The 25,521-nt window shown below is 50.4% G+C and overlaps 1 protein-coding gene across 6 annotated transcripts in view; it reads left to right on the top strand.

The window, feature by feature from the left end:
• The first annotated feature begins 2,343 nt into the window (after positions 1-2,343).
• Positions 2,344-25,521, top strand: part of NSMF (NMDA receptor synaptonuclear signaling and neuronal migration factor) — a 51,305-nt gene continuing 28,127 nt past the window's right edge. For all 6 annotated transcript variants that reach the window (XM_032708394.1, XM_032708391.1, XM_032708393.1 and 3 more), the window contains exons 1-3: positions 2,344-2,595; positions 11,101-11,162; positions 22,511-22,987. In XM_032708394.1, the coding sequence (XP_032564285.1) occupies positions 2,483-2,595; positions 11,101-11,162; positions 22,511-22,987 (652 nt within the window). In that variant the 5' untranslated portion in view covers positions 2,344-2,482. The remainder of the gene's footprint in view (positions 2,596-11,100; positions 11,163-22,510; positions 22,988-25,521) is intronic.

Raw genomic sequence — 25,521 nt, 5'->3', positions numbered from 1 at the left:
CCCACCACTCAGTTCAGTGCTGGGTAACAGCAGAGCTGTGTTCATCCTCTCCTTTGGACAGCTGCTCTAAGCTAAAAAGAAGGGAGATGTCTTTATTTTGCACACACGACACTTTTTCTGCTCCCAGCTTGGGTCTCAGCAGAGACACAAATCCAGAAGTTTGTTTTTCAGAGTGAATTCCTCAGTTTGTGATAAAATTCCTCTTGATGATATGTTTATAACCTGCTCCTTGTGTCCACATGCGCATGGGGAGTTGGGTACCTGATCCATTATTTTTCTGCTCTCTATACAAATTACTTTATTTTTCAATATGTAGATTAATAGACCAAATAGTTAGACTTTATTTGTTCAAATCCTCTTATGTTTTCTTGCAGATTTGACTTTGGAGACTATGGAGAAAGAGGATTGAAGCTTTTCCCAGACTCTCTCCAGGACAGTGAAACATGAGCTTATGATACAACCTTTCCTCAGGTACTGACAAGACAAGGTGTGTCTGTCACTCCCTCCTTCAGCTGCCTCTTTTCACAAAGCCTCTAGGAAATTCAATTATCTAAAAAACTTCTACTCCTCTGTCAAATATTCTTGAATGAGCTGGCTCTGAATTCCTGGGATTCATGCACCTGTTTGCAGAGTCAGGAGGACTGTCCAAGTGCTTTTGCTGTACTTATTGTATGAATAATATTTAAGAATTTGCTGCCCCTACTCACTCAGGTACCCTGAAAGCAGATTTATAAAATACTTTCCCAAGGAAAAATACTTTTCCAAACCTTCCTAGAGATCAAAACCTACACCCATGGAATTGATCTGAGGGCTGGAACCCCTCTGCTGTAAAGAAAGGCTGAAGGTGTTGGAATTGTTCAGGCAGAGAAGAGATGGCTCTGGGGAGACCTTCTTGCAGCCTTTCAATATATGAAGAGGCTTACAAGAAAGATGGTGGGAGACTTTTAACCAGAGCCTGTAGTGACAGGACAAGGGGAAAACAAAGAGATTTAGATTGTGCAATAAGAACTTTTTTTGTAAGATGAAGGTGCTGAGACCCTGGCACATATTGCCCAGAGAAGCTGTGGTTGCCCCATCCCTGGAATTGCTCAAGGCCAGGTTGGATGGGGCTTGGAGGAACCTGGTCTGGTGGAACATGGACTAAGTGATCTTTGAAAGCCCCTTCCAACCCAGGCAGTTCTGTGATGGTCTGAATTGAAAACCCTCTGAGGCTTGGCTGACTGAGTGGTTGATCAGCTCCTTGTGTTGGGTTTGTTTTCAAACATTCTGTGACCTCAAGGCAGGTGTTTGTTCTGTCAGGTGACACTGGGGACAAGGAGGTATCTTGATGCCCAGCTCTGCCTCACGGCTCTGCTGCGTCCAGTTCCCAGTCACCTCTGGGAACTGCTGTGCTGCCGGGGAGCCCGCTCTGGGATGGTGGTGGTGAGTGGTGACATGCTCAGAGGACAAAGCCAGTGGTGGAGAATGGGTGTTTGTGTCAATCCTTCAGAGCTGTTGTGCCCAAAACCCAACGGCCCAACCTTCAAGAGCAATGCGACACCCCTGCACCCACCCCTGCCCTGCCACCAACACAGCGCCCAGCTGTGGAAAGTAAACCGTGTGTAAAACCTTCCACCCGATCTGTCAAAGGCAGGCTGCAGTTTTATGTCAAAACGACTGATTTTTTTTGCAGGTTGCACATCTGTTTCCTGACAGGAGCTTGGAGGGAGCATCTCCCGGGCCTCCCCTCGCAGCCGCATCTGCCGGCTGATGGCTGGATGTTCACCTCAGGTAGAATCGTGGAATCACAGAGTATCCTGAGCTGGAAGGGACCCACCAGGATCATCCAGTCCAACTCACAGGACACCCCAACAATCCCACCCTGTCCCTCAGAGCCTTGTCCAAACCCTCCTGGAGCTCTGGCAGCCTTGGGGCTGTGCCCACTGCCCTGGGGAGCCTGGTCAGTGCCCAACCACCCTCTGGGGGAAGAACCTTTCCCTGAGATCCAACCTGACCCTGCCCTGACACAGCTCCAGCCGTTCCCTGGGTGCTGTCCCTGCTCACAGGGCGCAGAGATCGGAGCTGCCCCTCATGAGGAAGGCGCAGCCCCCTGATGTCCCCCCTCAGCGTCCGTCCCCCATCTGCGGGCTCGCACCCAGGAGCGCGGGGCACAGCCGCGCACCGCGGGGGCCTCCGGGCCGGGGGTCTCTCCCTCAGGCGGGGCCGGCGCCCCCTCCCCATGATGTCAGGGCACGGAGGAGGCGCCGCCGGCCAAATATAGCGGCGCTTCCTGGGCGGTGGGGCGGGCTCGTCCCTCCTCTCCTCCTTCCCTCCCTCCCTGCCTCCTCCCCTGCCTCCTGCCGCAGTCAATGGGGCGGCAGCGGCCGTGGCGGAGCGCAGGGCCGGCGGGGCCGGCGGGGCGGGGGGCGGCATGGCGGGGCGCTGAGGCGGCGCGGCGGCGGCGAGGGGCGCGCCCCGGCATGGGCAGCCGCGGGGCCCGGCGATGAGCGCTCCCCCGGCCGCTCCCGCTCCCCCCCGCGCGAATATGGGCACAGCCGTGTCCAAAAGGAAGACGCTGAGGAACGAGGCCATGTCGTCCGTGGCGGCCAAAGTGAGGTGGGTGCCCTCGGGGGGGTCCCCGCCGTGCCGGGACCCTGCGCGCCCCCGGCCGCCCCCGGGGCTCTGCGGGGCTGGGGGGACCCGAGAGCCTCAGGACGAGCCAAGGCACCGGCTGCGGGCACGACCGGGGGTTTGTCCTCCAGGGCCATCGCGGGGTTGGGGAATGGCAGCCCTGCCGGTGGGTCCCCCTCGCTGGCTGCCCCGAGCCCCCCAGCCCCGGCCGCGCTCCGGCGGTGACTCCGCTCCCGCTGCACCCGGCGCTCCCTCAGCCTCGGGAGAGGTGACTTCTCTCGGAGGTGTCCCCGCCACCGGCCCGGCGGCAGCGCCCGCAGGTTTTATTTACTGGGTTGGCAAGGAGCGTGGGTTTGTTAGGGACGTGTCTTTCTGATCTCCGGGAATTGGGAGCGTGGTCACTTCGCTCGGTGGGTTCTCCTCGGCTGAAATGCCGTCTGCGTGTCCGAGGGCAAAGTCAGCACCTTCCTTTTCACTTTGAATGGGAAAACTGTCGTGTGAAAATCTGCACCCACCTCGTCTGCCCTCTCCGGCAGCGTCCCGAGCCACTGCATGGACCAGTTAAAGGATTTGGGTTCTGTATTGTGCCTCTTCTGCTTTTATATTGCCTGTCCTACAGGCAACGCTACAGTGTAGCGTTTCACTCGGCGACTAGTCCCACAGCTTTTCAGTATCAAACATCCTAGAAAATATATTTGCTGCTTGAATTTATTGGGGTTTAAAAAGCTGTCAGAGATGAGGTTTGCTACATTGCCCGGGTAGGTGGAGAGGACCCTTCTCCCGCGCTGCAGTGCGAGTGTCACAGAAATCATCCGGCGACTATTTGGGGGCATTGGCGCAGCTTTTTAGCTGCTCCTACGGCACAGCTGTGCCAAGGGGTAGGTCTGTCGCTGTCGCTGCTACATCTAGACCAGCTCTTTGCTGCTGGGAAAAAAATGGGGAGAAATAAACTTTTCGGCTGCATTATATAACACCTTCTTTGTGTCAGACAGAAATTGCATTAGAATAACCTGGAGTCATGTGTAGGACGCGATCCGTGTTGCTGAGAGATCTCAGTCACCTCTCCGTGTAACTCAGCATTATGGCATCTCTGCTGTGCCGGGAGGAAAGAGAAGTCTTATGGCTTGAAGGGAAGAGATTCAGAGCTGTCTGTATATTGCCATCTGTTTGAGTTGTAAAGAAATCCATCCTTCAAAGTCTGGAGTGTCTCTAGAGAAAGCTCCCCGGGCAGAGCCTGCAACTTTTCCCCATGTTTTGGTGCACTCTGCCCATAAACCAGCAAAGAAAATGTGGGTGCTTTCAGTGGCATCCAGAGATTTGGAAGTGGGATTCTTTTTGGTGATGTCAGCCAGGTGGATGTACAGAAATGACATGTGAAGCACCATAACTGCTGTGATGGGGTTCTGGGATTGGGATTTAGACAGTCACACAAACAACATATTCGGTAATTGGTAAGATTTCAAATGGTTGTGTGGGTGTTTGGGAGCGACTAATGTGTTTTGAACATAATGACTTGTTAGCCTACACCAAGGTGGGCAGATGCTACTCGGGTAGTATCAATTGTGTGGAGACTGGGAGGTGCCTCTGGGGTTCTGGTTTGCTACATACCTGCTATAACTACTGACAAGCTGCAGGTACAGTTATGTGGGAGTTCTAAGGAGTCTCTTGCTGGTGTGAATTGAGGTGGCTTGACTAAAAAAGTTGGCTGGACTTGGGCTGGGGAACATAAAGTCCTTGAGGAGTGTCTGGTCACGTAGACCATGGCACAGGACAGATGTTTTTATGTGTCTCCCTGTTGGTGCCCTGTGCTAGAAATGCCTAATCCAAAAAGCCTTAGAGGAGGACAGGGAACTTGCTGAGGGGCTCCCTGCAGTGCCTCTTTGCATGGAGAAGGTGCTGTCCATGTGCCTCCATCCTGCCCCTCCATGCACAGCTCAGCCCCTGACTCCTGTGGGCTCTGCCACCCTTAGAATGTGCACCGTGGTGATGACCCACCTGCTGAAAGGTTTCCTCCAGGCTTCCCAGAGCACATCACACACAGCCCCTCTGCTCTGCCCTGGATCCTCCTCCATGTATTCCATGTGTCCTTATCTACAGCAGGGACTCTGCAGGTCACTGGATAAGGCTACAGAGACTGTTCTGTCCATCCCACGAGGGCTGGGGACTTGGGTCACCTGTATGGTAGCACTGCTGCAATGATTAGGTGCCCTGTGGGTATAGGCAGCTGTAGAATCCTGCTCCTGTGCTGCAGAAAGAGATGCCCTGGGATTGTTTCTCAGTATCTCCTGAGCTCTGCCCTGTTCATATTTCTCACAACTTTTTCTTTGGAGAGAAAAATCATCTCCTGAATTTCGCTGCAAGTCCAAGGGCCACTGATGTATATTTACTATGAATGGATGGAGTCTGTGTGCACACTTGACTCTCACTGAGCAAGGGGCATGGGTTGTTTGCTGGCATGAATAATGGGATCTGAGCAGAAGGTGCAGGCTCCCTAGATTCTTAAATTAAAACCTCTGCAGAGCAACTCAGGGGAGTCTCCTGTCCCAGGAGAATTAATTAAGCTCCACACAGCTTGTTGTGTGCTAGGTCTTTTAAACAGCTTCTTACAAACTAACGACAGGGTTGCTCTGTGCCAGCGTTGTGGGGAACATCCCCAGTGCTGCTGGCCTGGCTCTCTGTAGTCATGCTCTCCCGAGGGAGTTGCAGTGACCTGCGCCGATTCCGAGCACACACCCGGGCAGTGGCTGTGCTTGGAGCTGCTGCTCTGATCTCATCCGAAGTGCTGGGCTGTGAGATCTCCCTGTCAGGCTGTTTCCTCCCTGTGAGTGCATTTATTGCCCTGTGTGCAGCTCCTGGGGCCCGAGTGCTGAAGGCAGGGATGACGCAGTTGTCCTTGAGCCGTGACCTTGGTGCTGCCCCTCCGCTGACGCGCCGGGGCTGCTGCGCCTTGGGCTCCTGCACGTTCCCCTCAGGGCCAGGGGGTGTCTGACCCATGCTCCTTGGCTTCCCCAGCACGCTTCCAAGGGTGCACATGAACCCTTAGAATTGGGCTCTCTTTGCCCTTGCTGCCTTGGCACCTAGAGAAAAACACTGGCACCCCAAATGGGGCAGTAAAGGAAGTCTTTCCCTACAGCTCTGCTTTGTGTTGTGCTGTTCTTTGGGAGAGCGTGACAGCGCGAGCAAACAGACATGAGGCTCTTGCTGGGTGTTCCAGAACCATCTCTCCTTGCTGTAGTTAGCACAGGAAATATTTGAGTTGAGAGTGTTGTTCATCTTTGCCCAAATTCAGGACTTTTCCATCTAGTCCAAGATACCCCAAAAAGAGATAAGGATTTGGTCTCCCTCTCTACCGATTAGAGAGAGCTGGAGAATGGCTTTGAACACGGCATTCGTTGCTGTAAAAGGGTAAGTTTTGCACTGACAAAATGCAGAGGTACTGGAACATGTTCCTTATCCCAGGTTTCTTGCTGTGTGAGAGATTTCTGGCTTAGATTGGGGGGTTCTTCTTGGAGTCTAGATTCTTTTTTCTGCCTGTGAATGTTCTGGTGAGTGGTATGAACTCTCTCATGATTTGATTGCCTTTTTCTTTCAACTTCTTCCTCCTTTTCCTCTCTTCTCCTGTCCAAACCATGACTAAATTACTCCAAGACTGTGGGGTCTTTGACTTTTCGATCCGTTGCTGACGTCTGATTTCCCTTTCTTGAGAGTGAGAATTTTAAAATTAAATTTTTCCAGCTCCCATCTCTCTACAAAGATATTTCAGAAAACTAATTTTTGTCAGGGTATTGTTACTATTAGGCTTAAATAACGTAGGTGTCAACAGTCTTTAATGACTGAGCTGTTAACTGTGGGTATGCTGGAGGTGTTCCCTTCTCTGCCTGGTGACAAGAGCAGGATTGCTGCTGTAGGAGGACGTAGGTCCTGATGATGCAGGAGGTCTCTTGTCTCCTGTTTGCCTGAGATGCAGCACTGTCAGGTGCTGTCACAACAGATTCCTGCTGCAACTGCTCTGGGCATTACTTCTGAAGGAGCACAAAAAGGTGGTGGGTGTTCTTCATTTTTTCCATGTAATGCTTCTGAACAGTCCAGGTTTTGCTTAGCTTGCTGCTGTGCTCTCAGTGGAGTTATCTGAGGTCTTTCCTGTCTCTCTGAGTGTTTCAATCCACATTTCTTCGCTCAGTTCAGTGTCAGTTTGGTGGATTGCATAAATTTACGTGCACCAGTTTCTCATAGCTGCTAGTGTGCATCAAGGCCCCTTTTATCCTGCTGATGTGATTATTTCAGAGACATGAAGGCTATTCCATGCTTATCACATTGTAATTGAGATCTTTGTTATTTGGTGGCTTCGCTCCTTCTAGCAAATCTCTGTCTAGACTGTCTACGCTTCTCCGCAGTTCTGGTCCAGACCTGAGTCCAGCTCTGATCACATCAGTGAGTACTGAAAAATGCCCCCCAGAGGGCAGCTGCCTTTGCTGCCTGTGTTGTGCTGCCCCATCCTGCCCTCCTCACTCCTGAAGCCGTTCTGCTGGAATGCTGGAGGAGAGGCTGGTGGTTTCTGGAGCCGTGGCAGGCTGGTCTGTGCTGCTTAGACTGGGCAGCACAGCATGCTAAAGCTGAGGTCCCTGGTCGATGTCCTTCTGTTAAATCAAGCTGTGCTGACTGTGTAACATGCAGGGCTGATCTGCCACTAAAATGAGAACCTCTCTCCAGATGAGTCAGGGCTAAACTTGTCATGTCATCAGCTGATCACCTCTCAGTACTACCTGCTCATTTGTATGCAGCTTTGGCAGTGTCACACACTCAGGGTTATAGCTCACCAGCCCGTGCAGCTCTAAGGCACCTTGTATCTCATCTCATTTATGTGAAACAAGTTTTCTTTTTCATCTCTTGCCGGTTAAATTATCCCAAAGTGTCTCTGCTCAGAGTCCAGTTGAAGAGTTTTGTGTGATGGTGTGATGAGGCTTGAACTCCATGGCTGGTGATAGTGGAGGCAAAGCTGAGCTGAGAGAAAACTCCGATTGTGTGACTTGTGGCAATAGAGAGTGTAAAGGGATAGAAAAGAATGGGATGACTAGAGCAGCTACCATCTGTTTGAATTTTGCTCTGGCTTTATTTTGATGAAGCCAGTGGGTAGCCAAGGAGAGGGAGAAACGGCATGGTAACAATATGGGCAGGTGCTGGTAAACTGGGGTGGCTGTGAGCATAGGGAGGGCAGAGAAGGAACACAAAAGGCTTGGCAAGGGGAAAACAGGCATAAGGAGCCATCAGCATGGCCATCAGAGTCCCCTTGGCAAAGGGCACCTGCAGACATCAGTGGGAGATCAGCTGAGGCACAGCCAAGGAGGAGCCGATGGCACTTGGAAAGCAGGGATGCAGAAGAGAACCACTGAGATAACAGGCAAAATAATTAGCCTGAAGTTTGCAGTGTAATTGGCTGGAAACCCCCCATTGCACATTGTGCTGTGCAGGTGTCACTGCTGTGTTTGCTGTCGTGGGAGAGCTGTGACCGTGTCACCAAGTTTGTTTGCTCTTGGCTTGGCCTGTGGGGTCTGAGAGCTGTGGGGGTGGAAAGGCAGGGACAGAACTGCAGGTTCAGCCTGGGCAGGACAGCAGGGTTTTGGAGCAGCCCCGTGCTCCTCCACTGTGCTTCTGTCCTGCAGGAGAGGTCTGGGTATTGCCTGTCCCCTGGGAGCTCTGGCAGTTGGGATTGCACCCTCCTACCTCGTGTGCTTGGGGAAACAGGACAGTGAGGTTAGAGACACTGCAGCACCGCTCTGCTTGGGCTCCTGCTCTGAGTGACGTTATTTTCACCATGGAAAGCACAGAAAGCATTTCACCATGGAGGATGGCATTACTTCTCTCTGGCTCTGTGTTAGCCAGTTTTCAGTCTGGGTCTTAGGAAGTGTTTGGTACTAGTTTTTTGAGCCTGCGTTGGTTCAGGTTTTCAGAGCGACAAATCAGCTTCAGGCATTGTCAGAGAGATGAATGGAGAGAATGATAGATGATCCTGGAGCTCTTGGAGCTTTTGAACTAGTTACAGACTACATTTTATCATCATATTTCACCATTTTTTGTGTGAATCACTGTGTTCTCTCACTGATAAATTATTACCTGAGAACTTGCTTGTTGTTGTTTCCTCTACACGGAAGAACTGCTGATGCAAAAGAGAAGCTTCAGAGTCTTTCCCCAGGGTGTAAGTGCTCCATTTTTGAATGGTGTTGGTGATGCCTCGCAAGGACAGACATTTCCTTGGGAAGCCTTGGAGTCCCAGAAGTCTTGGTGGAAGGGATCTTGGGAGTCTCGAGCCCAGGCACCTGCTCAAAGCTGGGCTGTTGGCGATGCTGTGCAAGATCAGCCAGGGCTTTGACTGAGCTTTAACCACCTCTGACATGGAGTGCAGGAGTAGCTCAGGAATGCTCCTGCAGCTGCATATCCTGATGTTAGAATCACAGAATCACTTAGGTTGGAAACGACCTCTAAGATCAACGAGTCCAACCGCAAACCAAACACTGCCACGTCCACCACTAAACCATGTCCCCAAGTGCCCCCATCAATATGTCTTTTAAATCCCTCCAGGGATGGTGGCTCAACCACTGCCCCAAAGTAGCCACATTCCAGCTCCCAGCTCTGCATTTCTGTGTTGTCCTAGGCCCAAGTCCTGCTTTTTGCCCAGACAGAAAGGTTGGTGTAGGGAACATCCATGAGGTGCTTTTCCTCCTGGATGGGTGAACCATGATGGTCGTTCCTTTGTTGTTTGTAGTGGGGGTTGTGGGCTGATTGTACAGCTCTCCATGTGAAAGAGCCTCTGTGTGACCATCTCTAGGTGTGCTTAGGCACTGATGAAGACAGTTTGGGCAACTGCCACCCCAAGTGAGTGTCTAAAGGTACAGCCTGGGACTAGACAGGTGAGGATCCGGAAACGGGGAAAAGCTCAGCACTGGATGTTAGTCTGTAAAGATGCAGAAGCTTAAACCTTGCTTCTTGCACAGCTCCAGCTGTGCTGCTCCAAAGCATTTTGCATTTGACTGTGCTGAAATTTAGTCCCAGGGAGACTAAATTACTCTTTCTTCATCGTTCGTATCGATCCCGTGTTGCCGGCTGAGGATGACAAATGGACTTCCCATCCTTCCAGCCCGAGTCGGGCCGGGAGGTGCGTTGTAGCTTTGTTAATTTTTCCCCTTTGGGAGGAGGTGCATAAAAGCAGTGGCTACACAAGTTGGGGTTTGCTGCTGCATCAGGTAGCAAAGCAGAAGGTTGTTTTGGAGGTCAAGGCCATTTTCCACTTAGATATTTAGTGTCCCTTAGGAGATTTTTGCAGCAGCTTGAACTGGAGAGGGATGTTGAGGTTGAGCACGTCTGAAGGAGGACGGTGGATGTGATACCTTAATACGGACAATCTTCCCTGTTGCAGCAAGTCTTGTCTCCTTCCCAAGAGATGCTGGTGGGCTGTGGGTCTGTTGGCTTGGCTTGGCTTGGCTGGCCCAGGAGGTGGGTGGCTGTTTCACCTCCCTCTTTGTCAGGCCCATGGGCAACTCAGCCTGATTGTGAGGCTGCAGACCTTGGAGAGATTGTTCTACAAACCTAGGGAAAATGGATGGCTGAGGAAAAGCTGGCATTAGTATTGGCTCTCTTGAGTCACAGGTCTGTTGGGTGCAGGAGAACAAGCACTTGCAGCAGGACCGTACAAAAGCCCTGGCAGTTGGAGTTTGGAGATTACTGTATTCCAGGGAATGCATGCCTTGACCAAGGATTCCTTTCCTGTGTAGGTTGCAAGCAGAGAGCTTTTCCCTGGTTGGAATATTCATAGGTTTGCTCTCTTGATGTGTGATAAGGGTTGAGCTCCCCCTGCTTCATTGGTTCTTAATATATTCCAGTAAAATCTCGGTCATCCACGGGACCTCAATCCATCAGAGAACCAGGAACTGCTTTTTGGGGTAGTTGTGGGTGTCTCTCAAATAAGCTTCTCCAGTAATCCAATCACTGACATAGTTGGTGCTTGAGAACTTGGGGCGAAGGTGGTTAAAACGAGCATTAGCATTCATGTCTAAGCTGTTACAGCTCACGGGTGGGAGCACTCAGGACCTGAGTAGGAGGTTGGAGAGGTAGTTGGCACTGGGGTGGAGATACCTCCTCCTCTGAGCTGCCAGGAGGGGGTTGAAGACAGTGAACCGGCTCCTGTGTGCATCAGAGAAACGAGGCCAAATTTAATGCAGGTGCATTTCAATTTTAGTTTTCGGTTTTAACAGAGAAGGTAAAGACTAATGTAGTCCTGGACTTCCAGTCCAGCTCTGTTTTTCCTCTTTGGCCAGGGGAACACTGTGTAACCAGGAAGCCCTCACTGCTATGGCAGCATGTTTGCACTGGTGTCACCTGGGGCTGAGGGGTGACAGCTGCAGGAACACAGCAGTCTATTGCTATTGAACTGTGCCTTCTTTCCTTGGCCTTTAACCACTCCCCATCTCTGTTTCTCTCCTTTGCTGTGACACACAGAGCGGCGAGGGCTTTCGGAGAATATCTTTCACAAAACCATCCTGAAGGCAGAAATGGCTCAGGTAAGAGAACTGATGTGCCTTGTTTGTGTCCACGTGTGCATGCACCTATTGCTTGATAGCCCTAAAATAAAAGTGCATTTATTTGTCATAAAGGGTTGGTGGGAGATCTCGGCAGGAGAAAAGGCAGTTGGGTGACTCAGTGCTGGGTGGGCTGTGGGGACAAGTTCACTTTCAGTGTGGTAAATGCACCCCTGGAGCTGATGTCCCTGGGAGAAGTTTCAGCAGGGAAGTGGCAGCACTGCACGAGGCTTCTGCACTGCTTTGTCACTCCTGGGTCTCGCTTTCACTGGGGACTAAAATAAGATGAGTTTTAGTGTGTTCACTGGTGTGCTTAGTGTATGTGCAGCAATCTGTCCTTGATGGCAAAGGTAACAGCTGGATTTATTCCCAGGGTTTACTTCCAGAAGGGGTTAAACTGAGATTTGCCTGGTTGAGGGCATCAGCATGTGCCAGTTAATGTGTCAGTATTTTAGATGCAAGGTATTGTCCCCGACAGCTTATGATGAGTTCTGCTTGATGGGCAAGAGAGCACAAGAGAAACTCACTCCACTTCTAGCAGGGCTCTGTCTTCTCTGGGAGGAAAGAAAATATTTTGCAGACAATACATTCACTAAAAAATCTATAGAAAATCTTGTGGAATCCACAGAAAATCCTATGTGAATAGGTAGCAGATTGTTCTGTACTGTTGAACTGTTTTGCAGGGGATAAAGTTATTAAATAGAACGTGGTGTTATCATTTTAGGTAATTTCTGTGTGTGTTTAAACCTCTTGCTAAAAGAGCAAGCCCAGTCACACTAGTCTTTGGCAGCCAGCTGAATGAGTCCCTGCCTTTTTTCTTGGATCTCTTCTAATGACCTTCAAGTTGTCCTTGGCTGAGTTGTGCTAACACTGTGAATGGAAGGGCTCTAAAACAACATACTGCAATTTTCTTGGATGTTTTTCAGGCATGAGGAGCTCCAGTGACACTTTACTTACAATATTTGGTCTGAGAACAGCCCGTGGTGGTAGGAGGGGAAGGATGGGGAAAGGCTGGGGTTTGGTGCAGCTGAGATGAAGTGTCTGTGAGGCAGAGGAGGAAGGGAGGGTTGGGCAGACTGTGCAGAGACAGGCTGGCAGAAGCTTCCCAGGGTGGCAAAACCATCCTTCCATCGTGGCCATTTTTGCAGCTGTTCCTGTCAGCTGGAGTCTTTGCTGGTCCTTTTTTGCAGCCCCCCAGCCCAGTTTCCAACAGGGAGAAGTGTTGGCCCCTGCTCCCTCTGTAATGCCCTCACAGCACCTGTGGGGTCACGTTCAGGCCAGGCAGGGAATCTGATGGAGACAAGGGGGAATTGCAGATCTGTTCAGGTGCCTGAGGGCTGGGGAGCTCTGCTCAGGTCCAAGGAGCAGGAGCCTCTCTGCACTTACAAAGCTGTTGTTTACTCAGCCTTAGGGGTGCTCCTGGTTGCTTGTTCCTCATGGACTGTGGGTAAGGAGAACATGGAAATGGAGCTGATGTGACTCCTGGATAATGTGTTGGGCTCCCCAGAGCAGCACTTCAGCCCTCTGTGCTTGTTACACATCCCTAAGCTCTCCAGGGAAGCCTTTTCACCCACTGCCCCTTGGTGTGTCAAGCTTGAAATCGTCTTGAATCCAAGTGAATTTAGTTGCCACAGGCAAGAATCAAGATGTGAGAGGTACACATGGAAATACCGCAATACTTATGGGATCCTCAAGTACTCACTTGGAAATAAAAAAATTCCCTAGAAATTACTCTAAATTCTAAAGAAGGGGAGGAGGGAGAATCGTCATTTTTAAGTCATCTTCTGAAATTCTGCAGTGTATAATTTAACACAGTCTGTAACACTTCTGTATAAATAACCATGGTAGGAAGGTTACTGTCCTATAAAATATGTTGAGAGTAGGAAATTTGGCTCCGTTTTATTCATCCCACTAGTCCAATCCCAGGGAAGTCATGTCTTTGCTTCCTGCAGAAATTCTGTCACAGGATCACAGCCCAAGTTAATGAAGGCTTCACCTTTGGCTGGGCAGAGTGGTGGAGCTGTAGGATCAGCTGTCTATTGGGCTTTTTGAGGAGCAGGAAGGTGGCAGAGCCATCAGTGGGACAGTGAAGGCTTAAATGGAGAAGGGAAGGGATCCTCCTCTTCTGTGCATCTGGGAGCTTGAACCCTCCTCTCCCTGCAGAGGACCATCCTCATGCAGAAAATGAGGTGTATGTGTCTCTTTGGGCTGTCAGTTCTTTTGCCACTTTACCTGTTAATTCAGCCCCAGGAGACCCACCTGGGGGAAGATGCCAAGTGTGCAGATACTGTCCCAACTTGCTCCAGTTCTGCTACATTTTGTTCTCTGAGGATTGTCCATTTTAGTCTGACTTTTTTTATCTTCAGAGTCCCTTGACTCCAAGGAAAGGAAATGGTCTAATGGCTTTTGTATCCCTCATAAGATCATGTTCTACAACTGATCAAGGAGCTTGTTCTTCGGAGGTAACTTCTACACCCCAGAGTCTGTTTGTGGTGGCTCCTCTGGAGAGCTTGTGTGGCAGAATGTCTCTGGGAAACTGGGTAGTGCTAATGAAGAACTGCAGAGGGATTGTGTGTCAACAGGACAGGCCAGCTGCCACAGCCAGGCATTTTAACCAGGGCTGAGTTATGTGCAAGGCTTTTGTACCTTCTCTTTTCAATACAGTTGCAGTCAGTGTGTGCTCTCTGTGCTTGCTGGGGCAGTGGGATTGAACAGCAGCAGGAGGTAGAGAGGGTTGCAGGTACTGTGGGGTGACATGGGGGGGGAAAAGGTGAGGGAGAACATTTGTTGTTGGTTGTAACTTCTGATTCTTCCTGATGTGAGGCCTGGGAACTTCATGGCTCACAAATGTTGTGTGACTATCCCTGTGCAACTCTTCAGTGTTTCACTCTGGAGGAGGTTTTTCCAGGTGACTGGGGAGGTACATTCACCTCTCCTCTTGCTCGGAGGTTACAAAAGGGATGATGGCAACACAGAGTTTTCTTTCCTTTATTTCCCTTTTGGAACAGGGCAGTTGCCTGGTGATAGGATACGAGTACTGACACAGGATGGAAAAATTGTCCCTTTGGGCTCACTGAGACTTTTTCCCCTGATCCTTAAGCTATTTTGAGGAATTAGAAAAAAAGGGAGTGTTGGACTCTGCTGCAGGTGACAGGACATGGATCTGTTGAGGGAGCTGGTGCTGAGGAGGTGATGGATCTCCTTCTCTCCTCCTGCCTCTATTCATTGCTGGCTTATTCATGCAGGCTGGAGGTCTGGGAGGGTTCCCACGAGGAGCACTCTCCCGTGTTCAGTGTTCACTCTGACTGCAGGGCTGTTGCCAGAGTCCTTGCTGACTTCTGTGTCTTTCTGGTACCTTCCAAAGACTTTCCATATTGTCTGGGGCATGGTTTTAGTGTGGGAGAAAAGGACTGAAATATTGTGGAAGTGTAAAAAGGCTGCAGAGAACAAAGCACAGAAGAAATAACCTCTCAAAGTGTCACCAGAGCTCATGGAATTTTGGACAGTTCCTTTCTCCCAGCTTAGATGTCAGAGGCCCCACGCTGAGATAATGTTTTAGATTTTGTTATCTCCATGTACTGACACTGTGAGAGGAGAAGGTACCCAGAGCAGTGACATTAAAAAGGACAGCAAGCAGAGCCTTTGAGAAGCTGCCTCCTGCCTGGGGAAGCAGTGATGCATGCCAGTGAGCTGGGAGTCAGACACAGTGATCCTTTGAGGAAAGAGAGGGAGCTGTGTGGGTTCTTTTCCTGTTACTTTTTTATCAGGCAGTTTCTGTTTTGCTCAGTGGGGTTGCTGGGAGGGAGCTGCTGCTGCTGGAGTGCAGGGCTGTGGGATGCAGCTCTGGGCTGCAGTGGGATTGACTGCTCTGGGCAGGATGAGTGGGAAAGGTTCTGGAAGCAAGAGAAAGGGAGAGACCCCAGAAAAGGTGTGGTTTGTGCTGCCAGAGCTGCCTTGCAGGTTTTGACCCAAATTTGATGTGATTCTTGCAACAACAGCTTGGCCACTGGTTTGCATCAGTGCAAACCAAAGGGATGTTTACCTGAAACTGGAAAACACTTCCTTTTAAGCTCAGAAAAGATCATCTTCATGTCTTTCCTTTGTTTTTGCATCGTGTTTCAGTCACCAGTGCAATATGTAAGGAGAAGAGGGCACTTGAGCCAAGTGGCAGAGGGGAGGGGTGGCAGGAGCAAAACATGTTTACTCCTGTCCCAGGTGCAGAACCTGCACTGGGTCAAGCCACTGTGTTTGCAGCCTGGGCTTTGGCTGCCTCTGCAGAGGCTGGGAGTGTGTGTGGAGGAGCAGACACACACAGAGGAGCTTCCTGATGCTGCCAGAACTGGCCTGGGGCTGGAGAAACCCTGGTGTGAGGCCTTGCAGGTGCTTCAGGGTAAAGCAACCTGCAAGCTGCGCTTTTTGTGCCTCAGTGAAGTCAAGCTGGAGCTGTGCAGTGCTCTGAGGGACCTGCAGTTTGGCAGTGTTCAGACTGTGGAGCTGCCAGTGGAGCCTGGTGCAGGGTGAGCACCAAGGAGGCCTTTTTCTCTAGAGAGTGTTTGCCCTGTCCCCAGGGTGGACCAGCAATGCACCTGGCCCTGCTCCCAGTGTGTCCCTGGGCTGATGAGGTGGAGGTGGCCTTGAGCAGTGGAGGTGGCCTTTCTAGAAACAGCCTGTGCTCTGGAGGGGGCTGTAGGCAGCCTGAGCTCAGGACAGAGCAGGGATGTGAAATCTCATCTCTGTGGCTTTCAGGCCGCTTCCAGTGTAAGCCAAAGCAATTATGGTATGGGTGTATCCTGAAATTTGCCATGGAATATGTTGTTGGCTTATAAAGGGAGTGAAAGCATAGGTCACAGTGTTGCCATGGAGATGCTGAGGCCAGTGATGGAGCTGCCACTTGCTCCTTTGGGTCGTGTCTCACAGGAACAATTTCATCTGTTCACATTAATGTTAGAGGCCAGACTAAAAGGTTACTCACCTATGAGACACTATGTCAATACTGTCTGGAGTTTGTTTGTTTTCTAGGCCCATTTGAGCACAGAAGACTAATTGGAACCATTTTGTCATAGCTAAGTGACCTTGTGGTTTCTCAGAGCAGCTCCCTTACAGAAGCAGCCCTTGCCTCTTCCCTGTGGCTTTACAGGGAAGTGTGTGACATTCCTTCCTCGGGAGCAGTGGGGTTGTGGTGCCCAGTAAAGTCACAGCAGGGCTGTGGTCAGGATTTGGGTAACCCACAGTGAACATTGTGCACATTGTTGTGTACAGCTTGAGGAAGACAAGGAGCTACTGGAGAGGGTCCAGCAGAGGCCACAAAGATATGAGGGGTTTGGAGCATCTCTCATACGAGGAGAGACCGCAGGAGCTGGGCCTGGCTAGTCTAGAGAAGAGAAGACTCAAATGGGATCTCATCAATCCATACAAATATCTCTAAGGCAGGTGCCAAGAGGATGGTGCCAGACTCTGTTCAGTGGTGCCCAGCGACAGGACAAGAGCAATGGCCATAAACTAAAACACAACTAAAACACCTCAGTATGAGGAAGAACTTCTTACCACAGATGGTGGCAGAGCACTGGAACAGCTGCCCAGGAAGGGTGTGGAGTCTCCCTCTCTGGAGACATCCCAAACCCACCTGGATGTGTTCCTGTGTCACCTGCTCCAGGTGACTCTGCCTTGGCAGGGGGTTGGACTGGATGATCTCCAGAGGTTCCTTCCAGCCCCAGCTATTCTGGGATTCTGTGATTCTGTTTCCTCACTTGACTCTGAAGCTCCTGCACGGCTGAAATGCCACCGTGACCTTTTTTTCATAATTGTCGTGTCTCCATTTTTAGATCCCTGCCTCGTGCTTCAATATTTTGAACAAATTTCCCATTTTTTCCCATGCCTGTTTCTTGGCTACATCTCAGTCCTGAGCCCAGTGAGGTGGGCTGCTGGGGGTCCTGCTGGGGTACAGCAGCTTTGGGAAGGAAGCTCTGCATTAGGGCTCTGATGAGGGAGGGGAGGAGCACACGCGGGGGGCAGGGACAGGCATGGGGGAGGTCTCAGAACTGAGGCTGCAGGAGAAACTGCTCAGCTGTGCAGTTTGAATAGCTTTTATGGTTTTGCAGTGCCAGAGCACCTCTCTGCTCTCCTCACTGATCACCTGGACTCCTCCTGGTATAAGATAAAACCAGCATTAACTTCATTCCTACTCCTGTGAGCAATACTGCAAGGCCATAAACTGCACACCCAAAATCTCTCCATTCATCTTCAGTGGCCAAGTCAGTTCTTTCTTTTAAAATTGGTACCATAAACATCAGGTCCAGAGAGATCCAGCTGAGGTGGAGCAGGGAAGAGAGAACTCTCTCTCTGAAATTTATTTTGCTAAGATGACAGATGTTCTTTTAATAGGGTTTATCTGGATTCCCCTTTGCCACTTTGCTTCTGATGCTGGAACGGAAGCTTTAAATCTAAGGTGCTTTAATCATCAGTTTAGCTGCTAAATGCAGGAATAAATTTGGTGCTTCTGTCTGTGCCTTTTGGCTATGTTCTGCCTTGATTTATAAACTTCTCATCATACGGGGTTACAAGGCAGTCTCAGCAGAGGCGAGTTTGGCTCTGTGAGTTGTGGATGGGCATCAGTCAGCTGGGGCTGATCCCAGCCTGTTCCCTGCTCTGCAGAAACGTGGTGACAGTGAAAGAAAAACAGCCCAAGTCCTTTCACAGTTCCTAACTGAGCAAGTGCTCAGTTAGAGTTACTGACTGAGAAAGGATGTATTGTAAGTATCTAATAAGGGTCTAATTATCAGGAACTACATGTACTGAAAATATGGATTCTCTCTTTTCCAAGACACTGCCAGTTACCCAGGACAGGTTATCACTGCTGTCAGTGTCTTTGGTGAGACACGTGCCCTGTGGAGTGTGGTGGGCAGTGCTGTGTGGAAGGTGAAGAAAGAAATGTCAGACAGGAGCAAGCGAGGCCAAAAAGATGTGTGTTCAAGTAAATGACAAGGGGGGTGAGAAGTGGGTTGGCCCTCAGGACTGGACTGTCAAACCCCTGGGCTCTGGACAGGCTGTTGGACTCAGCCCAGGTGGCAGGGAAGTGATGAAAATCCCATTTGGATGTTTGGGCTCATGATCTACAGATCAAGCACGTTGGTCTCCTTCCCTTCATGTTGCTGTTAAGTATCTCGGGCACAACAAATCCATGTAGAGCAGAAATCTAGATGAAAAGGAACCTGATTTGTCTGCTCCCAAGTAGCTTTGCAGCTGTGTGAGACAAAGGTGTTGCTGCTGAAGGCAGGTGGGAGAGCAGGGGCATTCCCAGGTCAGGTTCACTGGAGTGCCTGGAGAGGAGGGAACTGTGCCAGGAGTCCCAAGTCACGCTGGCCTGGGCTGCTGTGGCAGTTGGATGGAGCAGCTGGGAGTGGGAGAAGTGACAAGAGCAATGTGACAATGAGATGAGGGGAGCAGCAGTCACCAGGCACAGGGTGTTAACAGCAGCCTGCTGCAGCTGACTCCCAGTCACTGCTGAACTCCCCTTGGTGTCCCTCTGTCTCACCACTCAACATCCCTGTGGCTCAGATCTAATTCAGCATTGATTCCTGGACCAGCCTGACTTCTTTCTTATCAGAAGCAAACTATTAACCTAAAATGCCACAGTGGAGGCAGGTGGCACCTGCATCCAGTTCACTGCAAGCACAGAAGGGGTCACTGATCACGTCTTGGAGCTGCCTGTTTGTGTGATTTCATGTGTATGAGTACACAGACTTGCTCCTGAAATGGTGCAGGTTCAGTTTTAGCAGCCAATAATTCATTATGATGGATATTTGAATCTCTTTTCCCTCCATACTGGCTTTTTTCTGTAGATAAATTCCTTATTAACGACACGTCTGGAACAAAGCTTCACATTCCCTTTGCATATGAAGTTGTTTCTTCAGTGTGTAGTTACTGAAGGTGTTAAATTGAATGAAAATGAAGAATTATTCAATTGTTTCACAAAAAGAAAACACATTGGTGTGCTGGCAGCCTTTTGTAGTGTAAATCATGAAAACTCCTACATAAGTACAAGCGAAAACACCTTGAGGAAGGGACAAGTAAGGTAGGAAGAAAGAATTGTCCTCGCATTTTGCATGCTGGATCAGACAGGTAGTTGATGTCAAATATATCTGGTCAAGAATTGTAATGCTACCAGGATTTCAGTAAAAAATCTGACTTTTACATGAAACCAGTCATGTCCCACTTGCGTGTCTGTAAATTTTATGGGGCTGAACAGACCTCAGTGGTTATAAAACAGAGACTGGAATTGGTCTCTTTGCACTTGTGATCATCACTGTTTCCAGACATACTGTGCTTTGGGGGCTTCATTTTTCCATTTAGCCACAGATCCCAGAGCTCAGGAGTTCTTGGATCTCTGAATTGTGCTGCTGTCAGTGTGTGAGGGAAGGTGACACTCCCGTGTGTTTGCTCTGAGGAGGCTGTACATCTTCCATCCTAGTATTAATTTCAGGAGGAGCAGGGGCAGCTGTCAGCCACGATTCTGTGGTGGTTGAGAAATCTGTAGCGTCACTGTGCCCACACAGATTAGTAAGTTTGACAAGTTGAGATGAGTACTGAGAACTGGCCTTTGTTTTTAATTTTAAAAATGGTGTGCTTGGCACTATTAGCCAGCACAGATCTTGGCAGATCTCTGGAGAGTCCTTTGGTGGTGTTTTCCCAAGACACGCCCACTCTAGAGCACAGTTAGTCTTGGAACTGGAAAGGATCTGAGGTGCTGGAGAGCAGATCCCCACACCTGCTGCCCTTTGAGGGGTGAAACGTGGTTAGAGAGGCTTTGGAGCCTGTGGACACCTTCTGCACTGGTTGGTCTGTGACACTGTATCCTGCAGCTGGTAGGACTGGGTGGACAAGCTGCTGGTTTTTCCGCTGGAATGGCCCTTGTTGTCCATCAGGCTTTCCTCCTGGAGCAGGTGTTGGAGAGCAGGTGCTCTCCATCTCTGTGCAGGAGACCACTGCCTGCCTGTCCTGTTTTACCTGGACAGTATCAGTGAGGTGCATGACTCCTCACTACATCTAGACATGCATTTTTGACTTCATGTGAAGCCTGGGAAGACTGCATCGGCCATAAGTTCAACAGGCACAGCTCTTTCTTTAGGACTCCTACAGTGTCTCCTCCTGGTCAGCTCCAGTATCTAGAAACTGTGAGGTGTCACTAGGAGACAAATGAAATGAAACCTGAGTTGTGTCAGCTTGAGCAGTCCTGACAGTCACTCCTTGAGCAGAGTGGCCAGAGACATATTTATCTCCTGGTGGTGCTGGAGGAAGTTGTGTCTCAAGCAGAAAAATGAGATGAGGGTGACATCTGGACCAGCTCAGTTCTGGTCAGTCTTGGTTGCAAACACAGCAGGGGGAGAGGCCCTGGGCAATGTGAGCCCGATCCAGGATGGATTTCAGATTCAAAATGTGACAGTCTGCAGCTTGGGAAGGCTCTTCTGAGAGGGTCACAGGAGCCCTTCAAAGGCAGCAGAACGTGGCAGCAGTGAAAGACCCGTGTCACACTCATACACCACCAGTCTTGTCCTGAGATAGGTTTCTTCCTCCTTCATCTCTTCATGGCCAGTATCAAGGCAGCCAAGCCTCAAACTGTGACTCAGTAGCTCCTTAAATATCTATTGAAGTGAAGGCTTGGGTTTTCCTTCTGTCTCTGTTTTAAGTGCTGCTGTCTGTGCTGGACACTAATGATTTCATTTTTGGGGGGTAGTAGTCACATGAATAATGCATTCCCTGCTGAGCCTTTTTGCCAGTCCCCTATAGCTGCTTCCCATCTGAAGGGAAGTGTAAGAGGTAATTAACAACCACTTGAAAAAGGATTAGCAGGTGGGTGGGAGCTACTGTTGGGTTCATGCATGGAATTGCCATGGAAATGCTGAGATTTCCTGGCACTTCATCCAGTGTGTGGGCTCCAAAGATAGTTACACTCATGGGTCTCTCTCCTTTCGATCTTCCTACCCTACCAAGGGAGTGGCTGTGTTTTCCTCCAGGACAGCTTCCACGGGCTGTGCTGTCACTGTCTGCACACACAGTGGGTGTGCTGGCCAGGGGTGCTGCAGGGAGTGGATGCTGTGCTGCACCTCTCAGCTGAAGTCTTTCTGCATTTCTTACATCTCATAGAATCATTGAATATCTGAGTTGGAAGGGACCCACAAGGGTCATTGAGTCCAACTCCCTGGCCCTGCACAGGACACCCCAACAATCCCACCCTGTCCCTGAGAGTGTTGTCCAAATGCTTCTTGAACTCCAGCAGGGTTGGTGCTGTGCCCACTGCCCTGGGGAGCCTGGTCAGTGCCCAACCACCCTCTGGGTGAAAATCCTTTACCTGAGATCCAACCTAACCCTCCCCTGATGCAGCTCCAGGCCATTCCTTTGGGTCCTGTCACTGCTCACAGAGAGCAGAGATTGGAGCTGCCCCTCCGCTGCCCCTCAGGAGGATGTCAAAGACCCCAGTGAGCTCTCTCCTCAGTCTCCTCCAGCTGAACACCCCAAGTGCCCTCAGTGTCCTCCCACGGTTTCAAATCAAGGCCCTTCCCCGTCCTCCTTTGGACACTCTCTAATGGTTTCAGATCTTCCTTCCATTGTGTCCCCCCAGACTGCCCCAATATTGAGGTGAGGCCGCCCCAGGTCAGAGCAGAGCAGGACAAGCCCCTCCCTGGCCTGGCCGTCCATGCTGGGCCTGGTGCCCCCCAGGACAGGCTTGGCCCTCCTGGCTGCCAGGGCACTGCTGACTCAGGGTCAAGTGGCCACCCACCAGGACCCCCAGGGCCCTTTCTGCAGTGCTTCTCTCTGGCCTTTGTTCCCTAGTCTGTACACACAGGTATATAGTCTATATATACAAATCAGTACCTGCCCTGTTGGCAGAAAATCAGGAGAAAAAAACCAAACCCTTTCCCAGTGTTCTAAAAGAACTTGATGTGTAAACCAGAGTTTGGCACTTGGAGAGGTTTGTGCTGGTCCTTGTCCTGCAGACTGTGACCAGCTCAGAACCCGCTGGAGCAGAAAGGGCTGCAGCTGAACCAGGACTGTCTTGCATGGGAGCATTTTCAGGCTGTGCAGTAAGACCTGCATTGGTGGCCACACATGCTTAAAATATTGGGCCTATTTGTGAGAAATGTCTCTCATTTCAGTGCCAGCTCTGGGGGTTTAGAAGGCAACAGTGAGCACACATTCATCTGAAACAGTTCCTGGGGGAACCTGCTCTATTTCTCTCCTTGCTCCCCTTTCTGCAGCAGTAGCAAAGAGCCTCTTGAATTTGAATTTGAATCTGGGGTGCTTTGGTTTTAAGGAGCACGTGCCTTTTGTTTCAGATCACCTGTTAGCAGACTCCTACATCGGGCAGGAGGACTCCCCTGAGCTGCAGCAGGCGGCGCAGAACAAGCGCAGGCTCTCGGTCATCTCGGACGGCAAGTTTGAGAGGAGCTTTGAGGAGCAGGCGGAGAAGATCCCGAGCGAGGCGGCCAAGCCACGGGTGTACACGATCTCCGGCGAGAGGCCGATGCTGTCGGACCACGAGAACGGCAGCATGGAGCTGGTGGTGATGAAGGGGGCTGCCCAGGACGAGTGTCACCACGGCCACCACGGGCACGGCGCCGGTGGCTCCCACGGCGTCAGCAGGCACTGCAAGGGCTGGCCAGGCAGCCGCCAGGGCTCCAAGGAGTGCCCAAACTGCACCCGCCTGGCTGCCCCTTCCCAGCAATCCTTTGACCTGGAGCAGCATCCGCCCAGCGAGACTGGGTGGCACAAGAAGAGGCTGGAGAGGATGTACAGTGTCGATAGAGTGTCTGGTAAGTGAGGGGTGAGTGTTGGGTGCTGGAGGGACACAGAGGGTGACACCATCTCATCCCAGCACAGAGGGTTTGTTACCACGTGCCTGGAGTTGGGCCCTGTAGCATTTCACTTTTGGCACCTTGCTGGTACTGTCACAGAATCACAGAATATTCTCAGTTGGAAGGGACCCACAAGGATCATCGAGTCCAGTCCTCAGCCCTGCACAGGCCCATCCTCAAGGGTCACACCCTGTGCCCCAGAGGATCAGCCAAACCCTCCTGGAGCTCTGGCAGCCTTGGGGCTGTGCCCACTGCCCTGGGGAGCCTGGTCAGTGCCCAACCACCCTCTGGGGGAAGAACCTTTCCCTGAGATCCAACCTGACCCTGCCCTGACACAGCTCCAGCCATTCCCTGGGTGCTGTCCCTGGTCCCCCCAGAGCAGAGTTCAGTCCCTGCCCCTCCTCTGCCCCTGCCCAGGAAGCTGGAACTGCCATGAGCTCTCCCCTCAGTCTCCTCTTCTCCAGCTGAACACCCCAAGTGCCCTCAGTGTCCTCCCACGGCTTCAAATCAAGGCCCTGCACCAGCATTCCTGGAAAGGGATTTTCAAAGAAGGAGACTGAAATAAGCTGAGCTCAGCTAGGGGCCAGCTGTCCAAGCTCTGCTGTCTCTCCTTCCAGCTGGTGAGCAGCCTCTGACCTGGGTGGTTTTCATGACACCTTTGTGCAGCTCAGTGAGGGTGAGCTCTGTGGGCTCTCTTTCTGTGGAAGGAAGAGCAAGAGAGGAGGGGCTGTGTCTGAGTACCTTTATCCCTGCACATCCCAGAGCAGGACTCTCTCTGCCTCATGCTGGGCAGGGGAAATCTTTGTGAATGTGCCACAGTTCTCTGTAGGACCCTCAGCTCAGGTTACAGTGTTCTGCACTTTGGTGTGTCCCCCAAAATGCTCATCTGTGTGGCTGGAAGCATTTTAACAGGGTCACCCCATGTGCTGCCACCTCATGGGCTTCCCATAAATTCAGCAGGTAGCACAGTATTGAACTTTCTTCCCTGCTCACTATCCATTTGCTCAGTGTTCTCAGGGAATAGGGCTTGTAATTATTCAATTACATTAAAGAAATCCCTGGCTGTCTTTAAAAACTGAGCCATTAATCAAATATATGTCACAGTCTGTGTGCTTTGAGTTATAAACTAGTGCACAGTCCATCTTTGCCTGTATGTGTCTGGCAAAGAGTCTGACCTAATTTGTCTGATTTTTTCTGTAAACACACATTGAGGCTTTTAGAGCAGAGAGTCAAGCCAGGAAAGGTCTCGGTTTTCTCCTGGAGAAGAAATTGAATATAAGGACTGTGGAGATCAAACTGTCCAGCATTTCTGTGTTCATAGTTTCCTAGTAAATAACATAGTGATGTCTACTAAAGGTAAGATCACCAAAGTTTGGGTTCTGGACCGTATTTTCATGCTTAGATGTTTGAAATTATGTGACTAAATTAGTATATGGCCTAAAACTGAAGAATAGTAGTGAAAAAATAGGTGATTATCAAATGTGCAGAAGAACTACAGTCCCATGGAATCCTGTACATGGTTTTTAAGCATTATTCCCTCTGTTCCCTGGGATTTTTTGGGCTTCACATCAGACACTGCATGTGCAAGTTTAGACTTTATTATTTTTATTGCTAAAGTGCAAGAAAAGGAGTGATAAGAGTTTTTCTGTGTGGAAACCTTTTAGGGTTTTATGATCATATGTGTTTCCCCTGTTAAAAAGATGGCTCTGCATGTGTTGACAGAGCCAGAAAGCTTGTCTGAGGTCAGAAAAAGAAAGCATTTTCAGGAAAGGAGATCCCAACCCCAGGGGCTTGGTCTCCTGGAGATCAGGGTGCTGAGTTGACTTGGTTGCAGCCTCATGATGTGTACTGAATTAAGAAATGGAAGATTTCCTGGCCTAGTGCTGGTGGGTTTGTGTTGAAAGCTCTCCTGATGTCGTGGTTTAACTCTGGCCTCAGCAGCTGCTCAGTCACTGCCCCGGTGGGGTGGGGAAGGGTAAAGGTGAGAAAACTTGTGGGCTGAGATAAAGACAGTTTAGGTAAAGCAAGTGAAGTAAAATAAGGAATTAATTCCCCATTCCCCATGGGCAGGGATGCTCAGTGATAACAAAACATCCCTGTGTTGTCAGCACTGTTTTCAGAGAATCAGGGAATGGTTTGGGTTAGAAGGGACCTTAAGGCTCATCTCATTCCAACCCTGCCATGGGCAGGGACACCTTCCACTAGCCCAGGTTGCTCCAAGCCCCCTCCAGCCTTGCTGGATTTCAGTACAAATTTCAGTACAAATCCGAAGCACAGCCCCATGCCACCTACTGTGAGGAAAATTAACTTCATCCCATCCCAAACTAGCACCTCTGAACAAATCAAAATTGCACTGTGCACTGTGGGACTGAAGCAGGATACTTGATGCAGAACCAAAGGAAAGCTCCACTAATGGAGGGGTTTAACTCCTCATAGCTGGACCTAAATTGCTCAGTTTGCTGGAAAATGTGTCCTGGCAAATCCTGCAGGGA

Source organism: Chiroxiphia lanceolata, chromosome 21 (assembly GCF_009829145.1).
Source record: "Chiroxiphia lanceolata isolate bChiLan1 chromosome 21, bChiLan1.pri, whole genome shotgun sequence".
NCBI classification, from domain to species: domain Eukaryota; kingdom Metazoa; phylum Chordata; class Aves; order Passeriformes; family Pipridae; genus Chiroxiphia; species Chiroxiphia lanceolata.
This window is presented reverse-complemented; position numbering and strand designations above follow the sequence as displayed.